This window comes from Copadichromis virginalis, linkage group LG3 (assembly GCF_057382275.1).
Source record: "Copadichromis virginalis isolate Kocher_CV1m ecotype Utaka linkage group LG3, C_Virginalis_male_GT1.1, whole genome shotgun sequence".
NCBI lineage: Eukaryota > Metazoa > Chordata > Actinopteri > Cichliformes > Cichlidae > Copadichromis > Copadichromis virginalis.
The window spans coordinates 17,013,893-17,025,584 of NC_140620.1; the positions used below are offsets into that span (position 1 = coordinate 17,013,893).

The 11,692-nt window shown below is 39.5% G+C and overlaps 1 protein-coding gene across 1 annotated transcript; it reads right to left on the minus strand.

The window, feature by feature from the left end:
• Positions 1-206: 206 nt before the first annotated feature.
• Positions 207-8,511, minus strand: LOC146713099 (uncharacterized). The gene is made up of 6 exons (XM_085437497.1): positions 8,408-8,511; positions 7,470-7,505; positions 7,147-7,350; positions 6,816-6,917; positions 5,623-5,946; positions 207-376 (listed from the first exon to the last, which is right to left on the minus strand). The coding sequence occupies exons 1-6, from the start codon at positions 8,436-8,438 to the stop codon at positions 333-335; spliced, it is 741 nt and encodes a 246-aa protein (XP_085293623.1). The 5' UTR covers positions 8,439-8,511; the 3' UTR covers positions 207-332.
• Between the last annotated feature and the right edge of the window lie 3,181 nt (positions 8,512-11,692).

Consider the following 11,692-nt stretch of genomic DNA (forward strand, 5'->3'; position numbering starts at 1 on the left):
GCACTGAAGCCCTTGTGTGCTGTGAACAGCCACTGACACAGACAAGCATGAGAAAAACAGTGAGAACAGAAGTTTATTGATCATGCAGTAAAACTGTCATGGGAACAAGAACAAAGTGCCAAACTAAAACATGTTAAACGTGTTTTGCTGTTTTTAAATCATTGTTGATTTTAAGTACTGAAACAGCTCTGGTTAAGATTCTGATTTTTTTAATCAAATAAGTGAACAAACAGACACAGTAATCATTTGTATGCATGGATGTCCTCTGGTTTGAAGTTCTGAATGGGCCAGTAAGAGACCAGCAGCTGGACGTCAGCGGTTGGACTGGTGGACTACTTCAGTGAAGAGTAGACGACATCTGGCTCTGGTTTAAAGTCTGAACACAAACACACACAGTTCAAAGAACAGGAAACATGATTACAAGCTTTGAACTCCAAGATGTCAAATCTCTCTGCATGACACAGTCCCAGGTCAGACTGTGCAGTGGAGCTGCACCGATTCACAGAGTAATTTGAGTTAATTGATTCTAAAAAAATCCTCCATACATTTTTTTCTTTTTTTTTTTTGCTTCTGTAGCACCTTTACAAATGACCAGTAGGACATCAATTTGAATAGAGACCTTAGACATCTAGTTTGGTACTCACAAAATGAGTTGTTTTGAAAGTGAACAATTTGGACCTTCATTGCCTCAGTACAACTCGTCCATCCATACATAGATATAGAATAAAATAAAACAAAATAAGAAATTGAAATGAAAATTACTTGATTGGCATACTGTCAGGGAAATGTCATTGTGCAGACCAATGACTGTTCTACAGTCACTGGAGCAGACCCTAAGATTAAGGAACTGACCTCCCAGCCCATCGTTCCTTCAGTGAGCTGGTTTCAGTCATTATGCAAATGTGCTTGTTTATAAGATTTGGGGAAACCTGCAGTCAGCTGAGACTGAAGAAGCCACTTGGATGAGTGACGAAAGATTTCTCCCACAAAACGCTATGAACAGAATCAACTTTGGAGACTTACCTAAAATCCTCATTACCTCTTGACAACCACATGTAACTTAATTTACAATGCTTCACAATGTAATGCTTTTGAAATGCTTTTTAAAACCTCAAATATCGTGGTTCTATTAACACTCAGCTACTATCTAAACTTAGCAGGTAGCAAACAAAAGCATGTAACAAGATTTACCAATACAGCTATTGTCCCGACACACTCTGTTTCAACAGCTTCTTTATTGTCCCATGTACAAGGGAGAATAAGCACAGCGCAAAAGCCTTGCAGTCCCTCGATCTGTTACATTTATTTAAGTTCCTCATTCAGCGCCTACTTTTCTGTTTTTTAGTACTCTGTGTTCCTGTACCCTTCATACACAGTTTTGAACAAAATATCTCCTCCTTCCTTTAATTATCTTAAACCTCCTTTTAAGGTGCTACACTTGGATTTTGTTTCTTTCATTACGCTTGTCCTACCCCCCTATAAAGTGTGAGTGGTTATATACAGAGTCTTGACGTGCAACAAGTTCATCACCCAGTTCTGCTTTTTGTCTATAATTACCAAAATGTGTTAAACGGCAGTTAGCGCTGCCTTTTCCTTTAATGCTGCTTCTTACTAATTATTTTCCTCCTGCAGTTACACCTGCCTGCTAGCAGTATAATGCTATCTACAGTTCCACACTCTACAGATGTTATAACCCTTGAGGTCAGAGTTTGGCCTAAAAGAGTAGCTTTTACATTAACATGTAAAAACAATTTCATCAGCTGGTTTGCAGCACTGCACACCGAGATACTTCCTTGCTGCGCTTTGGCACACACTTGACCGCCATAAGAGAGACTCTCCAATTTATATGGTAACGACAGAGTGCTACAGAGTTTAAATGAAGCATCGCGTGTAACCCATGTGAAACACAGCCTAAACCTCTTTTCGTTAATTAAAGCGGTTGCTTATTATTGTCACACACACACACACACACACACACACACACACACACACACACACACACACACACACACACACACACACACACACACACACACACAAAGCCCTGTTTCTCCCTGTCCTTGTCTTCATCTCTGTTATCAGTCATCAGCATGTCATGGAGTGGGTGGGAAGTATTATCCAACATTGTCTTTATCTTGGACAACATTCGCCTCTCTGACACCACCCTAACAGAGCTCCATCCCCACAACATTAGTAATGGTTTGCATTTATATAGTGCTTTTCTAGACACCCAAAGCGCTTTCACTATTCATTCACACACTGGTGGAGGCAAACCACAGTTGTAGCCACAGCTGCCCTGGGGCAGATTGACAGAAGCGAGGCTGTATCTTGCAGGGTGAAGTGTCTTGCACAAAGACACAACGACCAGGACATACAGAGCTGGGTTACAAGATGAGCTTCCAACCTCCTGAGCCAGTGGATCAGTTTATTTAGTCTATTTTCATCTGCGACCCTCAACCTCCTGCCCCAGCATGCAGCAGCATAGAGGATAGCACTGACCACAACAGAGATACAACAAGACATTAATTAGAAAGCCGACAGCTTACTCATTTTGATGCGTCGGCGGGTCCGCACTTTGTGTTTACGTCTTTATTTGTGCTGATTCTGAAGCTGCAGGTTTTATCTCTCTCCAAACAATATTCACTGAACCAGCAGCAAAAGACGATCCAAACTACGCTTCACATAAACATCGTCATGAATCCCTTCTTGCAGTTTTGTCCGCACAACGATAAAAATCACACTTCATGCACAGCTCTCTCTCTGTCCGAGTACAAAAACAGTTTCCCATTCACTTGCAGTCTACAGTTGTTTACAGCGTTGTTGGCCACTGTGTTTTTTTTCTTTTCTTTTTTACTTAAATTTACTTAAATTACTTCTGAAAAGAAACTTTTTAATATTATACAAAATGCATAGCTGTCTCTAATAAAAACCTCTGTAACTTTGCTTCACTTCACCAGTCCAGGTAATGTTCATATGTCGATTCACGGTTTTCTTCAGTTTTTGTTCTACTGCAGAATATTTTTAAGATTACCTGCTTTAAAATCCCAGGCCTTCTCCTTCATGTTTTTCTGAGTTGTATTCTCAGTTACTTTGGCACAGAGGCATCTGCTGTGATGCTTACACCTTTGATAAAGTCTCACAAGTGTCACCTTTCTTTTTATAGATATAAAAATATGGATATGTACTGATTAGTGATCAGAATTATAATATTTCTGACTGTGTGAGGCCAAATTTTTCCGATTCAAATTGAATCGAATCATGGATTGAATTGATTCGGGAGCTTCTCTCCACCAAGACAGACAGTTTCTTAGGATGATCCATTAGACTTAAAACAAGTCTGAAACACTAATCTGCTAAAAAACAACAACAACTGCATCTACAAAGCAGAATCCAGACCACCTGAAATATTTGTTCCATCATGAAATGAAAAATATGAAGCAGGGCAACTGAGTAGCTAAAAACCTACTTTTTATTTATTACTTTATATATGAATGGAACAGCCTTCCTCTCCTTCATTACCAAATGTTTACAGCCTTTTACACAGTGGTAAATATGTCCCTGTCCAGCTTTAGAGAAGTACTGATCCAATCAAATTTAACAGGATCAGCCCACAGTGAAAGATGAAGAGCAGCTGGACCTCTGACTTTTTTTGTCCATACGTGACATCTTATTTTGCAGCTGGGTTACTTTTTGCAAGATGTGTAAATTTCTCCAGGTATATCGAATGTATATTATTACAACTACAGGGAAACATTTTATACTGATTAACTTTTTATTCATGTATTTTTATCTATTCAGAAACTTAATTAACTTCCATAAACAGCAACTGAATTTCACAGTTTGTACCTCTCCTTAACAGCTCTTCTGAGAAATGACTACAAAGAGCTGGGTGTTGTTTCTGTGGGAATAAACGAAGGTAGACGACCACAAAGCTGCTATTTTGTTTCTTCATGGTGACTGATACACTTCACCACAGAGCAGGAAGCACGCATGTTTTCAAAAAACTATTCTTAGCCAAGCAGCAACACACTATGGTGAGAATGTTTAGATTCAAGCTGTGGTTAACTCGACTGAACAACAGGCAGCAGGAAGCTGCTACTGTGGTTTTAGATGCAAACGTTTAAGTCAAAATGACTCATTATATTAAAGGGACACTTTGACAGGCTGAAAACCTACAGTTAAAGACCTTTAGTCTGTTCATATGTTCCATCCTGAGCCTATTATTATTAATAACAAATTTATCCTGTTTATAACCGGCGTGTGAGCCAAAAGCAGAGAGTAGAAACATCTGAGCTGCTTTTTGATTAAATATCCAGTTACCACACTGCTAAAAGTCAAAACACACCTGACATCTGGGCCATACCAGCTCAACCTGTACCTGAGACCCCAGTACTGAAGACATAATGTGGCTCAAAGAAAACTAATTAAATAAATACATTTTGTGTTGATCACTGGACTGCTGAAAACAATCATCCATGATCACATGTGATCACATTTTGGTTCACAGACCCTCATGCTGCAAAAAAAGTAAATACAGCAAAGAAAGTAAAAAAAAAACAACAACAAGAAAAAGACCCCCAAAACATTTTAGGTGATATAAATAAATGTGTAAAAGGTTGATTCTGTTCATCTGGACGTAATACGCGTAATCATCCACGTACCCGAACCAATGACTTGGTGGTGTTCCAGTGTAGGATAACAAAGCCCTCTTTTCTACTTCTTCCATGTACAAGTCGGCCACAGTGGGCGGGGAACCCACGGCACACCCATGTTTCTGCCTGTAGTGCTGACCCAAATATGTGAAGGGTATGTGTAGCTGCTCAGTGCTGGCAAGAGACTCTGACAGCACTGAGCAGATCCGTCAGTGGCTGCAGCACCCACGATGTGGGACAGAGAGATTTTACAGGTCTTTCCTCCCTACTGCAGTCAGACTCCATAACAAAGAATTTTGTAGCTAACCAGATGCACATATCCACACAGGTGCAATAACACAAAGTGCAATTTTGTTGTTTGTCTTATCCTATCCTATCCCATTGTTGACTTTAATTTTTACTACTTTAACTGTCTGCTTTCTGCTGTGACGCAACAAATTTCGCACGTGTGGGACTAATAAAGGCCTATCTTATTTTATCTTATCTTATGAAGACTGTTCGAAAAGGAAACACATTTGATTGGTGCTGAAAGTGGTTCTGTTGCTAAGTTTTGCGTCAGTCTGTAATCTCGTACAAATGACCTTCAACGCATCAGTGACTGGAACGCAAGAGAAGAGAGATGTAACATCGTACAAGATCTGCCTCCATAATGACATCTCTCACCTTCTCAACAAAATCCAAGGTGATCAGGATGTGGTGTTCAGAGCTGCGAGTTGAGGATCGAAGTCAGAAACTCAGAAAAGTTATAGGTGACCAAGTTGATCATACAGACATGCAGTCTTAAAGGTCCATCCTGTTTATGTATGTTTGCTAAATTTGTCCCTTTCTAACTGCTTCAGACAATCTATCACCTTCTTCCTGTAACCACATCCTGGGTAATTTTTCAGGCGCTCGCATGCATTTTTGTCCCTGAGCAGTGACAACATTTTGTCCTGATAGTCTTTCTGGATTAGAAAAAGCATGCGCCTACCTTTGTCTGCCGGAAGGATGATGATGTTGTTGTCATTACTAAGTGATGTGAGTGACTTCCTCTCCTCCATGCTGATGTTGCTGGGGGATGCTGGGAGCTCTTCATCACTGAGACAGCCTGAAACTTCCGTCCGCAGTTGCTCTGCTTCCACATCTGCAATGTTGTTGTTTTGAATTGCTGATTCTGGGCTGTGATCAGTTTCACTCGTGGGATTTGTCTCGGCATCACAGCAGGGGAGGGTTTTTTGCTGCTCTTTAACAATGATTTCTCCATAAGTGACGCCTTCAGTTCTCACTTCTGAATCGATTGGAGCTGAATCACTCTCTGTGCAGTAAAACAACGACAGGACATCAGTGCATGCAGTGCAGCTGCACAACTTATTGTATAGTTTTGTTTTTGTTTTGTTTTTTGGGGGGGAGGTTGCTGTTTCAGAATTTTTGCACAATAAACAATTTGGATGTAAATATAATATTTAAAAACACTGATGACATTTATTTAAAAAAAATCTACTGAAAATACAACAGCTCATCGTCAGGATCAGTGTATGTATGTATCTGGTCAGCATGACAAGATGTTACACAAACTACCAAATACTAAACTTTATGAAACTTTAAAACAGTTGAAAATAGATACAGAGATTAATTTATTTTGAATAATGAAGCAATTAAAACATATTCTTTTAATTTTCCTGTTACAACAAAATACTTTTGTTCACTTTGAGCCCCCTTTTGCATGCTCCATAATGTTCTTGTCTATTATAAAATCAACCATACTCGGAGTCAGGAAAATTAAACATTAAACTAAAATCAGCATATTGGAGAGGTTAAGGTCAGCGAACATGTCTTCACAGTCATGAAGAAATACATTCTAAAAATGTTGCTGCATTTAAAGTTTTCCTTCACTGTATTAACAAACCATACAAAAAGTGAGTGAAATTCTAAGATATATTTTAATGTTAATTAGCTCTAATTAGCATCTATCTGTGCCTGTGTGATGCCCTCATACAGTCTATGTATTTAGCGCAAAAGTCAAGCTATGTAGCACTTTCCTAAATGTAGTCCCTTCTGGTTCTAGAAACCAACACTTTCCTGAAGTGTTCACATTTTATAAAATAAAGCTTCTCCTGACATTCAAATCTCACAACCACAAAACCCAGACCCTGAAAGACAAATTAGAAAAAGAAGCAATATTACCTCTGCTTTGGTCGACTGACTGTTGTTGACGCTGTAATATTCTGATGTCGCTGTATGTGATGTCATCTTTAATGTCATCTTCCTCAGCTTTGTCATGATCTGCTGAAATGATCAAAATGTAAGCGCAATTAGTGCAGTTTATTGTAAAAATTCAATATGGAATTTTATTTATGAAAAAACTTGCTGTAAACTTATTTCTATATTTTATTGTATTGTAACAATTATTATTTGCATGTGCAGAGAATGTAAATAAAAAAAACATCTATTCATAATAACAGTAGATTATTCAGGAAAATAAAACCACATATAAAACTGACAGTGTGAATCTCACCTTCAAGTTTCCTACCAATGTATCTTCTCACCAGTAACACCAGTAACACCAGCAGAACCATAAGAGTAGATGATGTAAAAAATGACAACACAAAGACAACAGGAGGAGAGAGTGATGGAGGAACAGTTATGGAAGTGGAACCAGTTGGAGATGTGAATGTAGGTGGAGGTGTTGATGTAAGTGGAGGTGTGGTGGTGTGTTCCCCTAAAATAAAGCAAACACAGTCATTAAGTTGTTGTCACATTGTGAATGTTGAAAGCTGCAGAAACACAGACAGGTGAGTGTGTCACCTGTGACAGTGATCCAGCATGTCCTTTACTAACCTTGGTTTGTTGTGCAGCTCAGCAGTGAGATCAGAACTGAAGAGAAATGACACTCAGGTTGATTTAACTGAACATGAAGAACAGGTCCACACAAACCAAAAACTTGTGTCTTCTATATCTGCTTATTCTTACTTTGGTGCCAGTCATACGTTTTGGGCAACAAAGAACTGAAAAAGTGTGCAATGCTTATGTCGCAGCTTTAAGGCAGGGATGACTATGGGAGTTGCTTTCTCACTTCATATGCTTTATTTCCAAAATCAGGTCATTGACAAAAACATACAGCAGCTTCTCTTCAACTCCTAGCCCTCAGCTGCGGTGGAAAAGAACGGATCCAATCCCCTTCAAGGAACATATGTACAAAAGAGTCTTTTCTGACACACCAATGGGGCGTTCATTGCCGTCTTGTAAATATGAGTACTCTGGCAGAATAACAGTTCAAATGAAAAATATACCAGAACAGACAAGCAAAAAAAAGAAGTGTGGTGTACCTTTGAACCAATGAACAATGTATAACAATTTATGCTTTTTAACATAACCTGACCCCGTCAATATCTGTATCTCTCACACTTAATCAAACAAACGACAAAAACATAAATAAATAAATATTAATAATGACTTAACCTTAACATGTATTTGGAATGTTGGGGGAAACCTGGAGTCCTTATGAACCATTTCATCCATCAAGTTTCTACCACTTGTTCTTTTTATCTTTGGATTTTCTTTTTATTAATATTTCTCACGACATGAAAGTATCCATGCAGTTGAGCCTCATCATGGTCTTTTACCACAGTTTGAGCTGTTTATAAAAGCAGCACTGAAAGTGATCATTATGATTATGTGCACCACTGACTATACTTTAAGTATAGTCCATCATCAGTTATCAGGAGAGCAGACAGTCAAAGTACAAGAATTCAAACAAACACAGAGATTCTACTTACAGAGCAGACACAGCACAGATGTTTCCTTCATCGTCCTTCTCACTCATTTGAGCTTTTTTTCATTTCTGTCACTGACACCAAGTAAAGCCCGCCCTCTTCCTCTGAGCACCAGCTTTTCTTTTAATTGAAACACAGTGGAAGGAAGTAGCCTTTGTGTGTGATCAAACAATTTAAAGACATGAATGTAACCAGGCTATAGTTGTTGTTGTTTTTTTTTGTTTTTTTCTAAACATTTGGAAAGTCCACTCTCACTTAAAACTGCAACACAAACACAAAAGGCAAGACCAGTAAATTAAGGCCATTGTAGCTAATTACATAAACACATACAAGCAAGTAGTGGTGCAACGGATCACGGTTGATCCGTAATCCGAACCAATCCCACTCCACGGTTCGGCACACACGTGATCGGAAGATTCGAAAAAGAAGAAAAAAGTATGTGTATGGTGCGCGTGGTCAGTCTGTCAAGCGATAGTTATGGCCAGCGCTAGCGGAGGAGCAGAGGAGTTTGCGGTATTTAAGCAAGCCCTTTGCTGCCCAGTCCGACCGGGCTAAAGCTGTTACTAAAGCTAACGGGGTGTTTAGCAGCATTCGGGAGGCCGCATTCTGTTGTGCAAAACAAGGGGTTTAAACTAGTCAACGCGTTAGTTGACGCATTGATGCCGTGCAGCCCCAAGCACGGGTGATCCGCGGTAACTAGTGCTGTCAGCGTAAATCTCGTTAAAATGACGTTAATGCCGTAACTGCTTTAACGCGGCAAATCTCTGTTAACTAGTTTAAACTATGATGGACGTGCTTGAGCTACGCCATGACGCGCTACATCCTGTTACACGTCCACTTCAGTGACAAGATCGCAAGCATGTATGAGCAGGAAAAGTTTAAAGTAATGGCTGAACTGTCCCAGGCATCTTCTGTTGCCCTAACTACAAATGGGTGGACCTCCAGGGCAACGGAAAGCTACGTGACCGTGACCGCTCGTTATATCACAGCGGAGTAGTAGATAGAAAGCCCTGTACTGCTATATATTGCATGTTAATTTGTTTTTATATAATTGCGTGTAATGAGTCTTGAGTTGAATGTTTTTAGTAGGCAAAAAATACTTAAATAAGTAAATGGCGAGTTAAATTTTTGTCTTCTTTTTTTCTGCTGATCCGAAAATTGATCCGATCCGTGACAAAAAAATTTGATCCGATCCGAACAGTGAGACTTTTGATCCGTTGCACCACTACAAGCAAGTACTACTTTAAGTTGATATTCACTATTATAAATAGAATCAGATTAGAAAATAAAATGTCCTCTGTACTCAGTGATCTGTAGTTTGGTTGATGAACAAATCCATGTCAGACTGACTGGAACACTACGATTCACATTTTATATTAACTCACACGTCTAAATGCTAAATTATCCAGGTAAGAAAATGCCAAAAAGTTCATTCAGTTCATCTGTACGTAGCATTTTCAGTGTGAGAATTTTTTCATCACTCATCCAAGTGACTTCTTCAGTGTCAGCTGACTGCAGGTTTCCCTTATATGTCAGGAGTATCAGAACAGTTGAGACGTAGGTTTGAGCGCTGAGTCAAGGAGGCCATTTACATTAAGAAGTGAAAGACCATCTCTGAGTCGAGGAGGGGGCCAGTCAGAATTGCCCCCAAATTTGAGTTTCTAATCATAACAAAGCTGAAACTCAAATTTAGCAAGCTTATACCCAGTGTTGGTCAAGTTACTTGAAAAAAGTAATCAGTAACTAATTACTGATTACTTCACCCAAAAAGTAATCCCGTCACTTTACTGATTACTTATTTTCAAAAGTAATTAATTACTTAGTTACTTTTTAAAACACGATTTACAACCTGAATGGGTAATAAAGCGATAGATCTCTCAGCCCAATTCTACTTTTTCTACATAAACCATCATATAAAATGTAATCAAATGGAAACGTCTCTTTTTAAAACTTGTTTTATTAGTTTTAATCTTTTAACTTTATGCATCAAGCAACAATTTAATTATATGCAACATTCTCTGACTGGAAGAAATTTGTTTAACATTTAAACCTATTTTCTGCATATTCCAGCACATAAAATAATTTTTTTGTGTTTACACTCAGTCTTTCAAATAGATGCAAGTAAAACACAGCAGAAAGCACTCTGAGGATCATGTTTTTTGACTTCTCCAGTGCTTCAACACCATCCAACCTGCACTACTGAGAGTGAAGCTGGAGGGAGCCAGAGTAGGCAAACAGCTGACCATGGACCTTACTAACAGACCACAGTATGTGAGGCTCCATGTGTGTCCGAGGTGGTAATCTGCAGCACGGGGGCACCACAGGGCTCTCTCACCTTTCCTGTTCAGCCTTTACACTTCAGACTTCTGTTATAATTCGGACGATTGCTGTCTACAGAAGTTCTCAGATGATACAGCCATCATTGGATGCGTATCAGATGGGAATGATCAGGAATACAGGGGGGTCATCAGTGACTTTGTTGGCTGGTGTGAGACCAACGTACTCCAAATCAATGCCGGCAAGACAAAGGAGATGATCATAGACTTCAGGAGGAAGTCACCCCCTACAACACCGGTGAACATCCAAGGGAAAGACATTGAGATAGTGGACTCTGATAAGTACCTGGGTGTTCACCTCAACAATAAACTGGACTACAAATACAGACATCCTGTATAAGAAGGGCCAGAGTGGACTCCACCTGTGGAGTGGACTCCACCTCCACCAGTGGACGCACGGACAGGGACAGGAGCAGGATTGACAAACTGGTACGGAGGTCTAGCTCTGTGCTGGGATGTCCCCTGGAGTCTGTGGAGGTGGTTGGCGAGAGGAGGATGTTGGTAAAGCTGACATCCATCATGAACAACCCACATCACCCACTGCATGAGTATGTGAGTGGGCTGAGCAGCTCCTTTAGTCAGAGACTGAAACACCCTCGCTGCAGTAAGGAGAACAAAAGTTTATTCATCTGGCAGAGACACATAAGTCAAACATAAATTAAATATAAATATCTGTGATGTTAACAAAAAACAATATATACATTGGACATGTGGATGTCATCTGGTGTGAAGTGCTGGGAGGACCAGTTAAAGACCAGCAGCTGGACATCAGTGGTTGGACTGGTGGACTACTTCAGTGAAGAGTAGACGACGTCTGACTTGGGTTTAAAGTCTGAACACAAACACATACAGTTCATATTTGTGTTGGTGTGTGGGAGCTGTAGCCTGTTTGTTTATATTATTAATTGATAATTATGAGACAGTGTTTTTTGGATTATTTTTCAGAGTAACA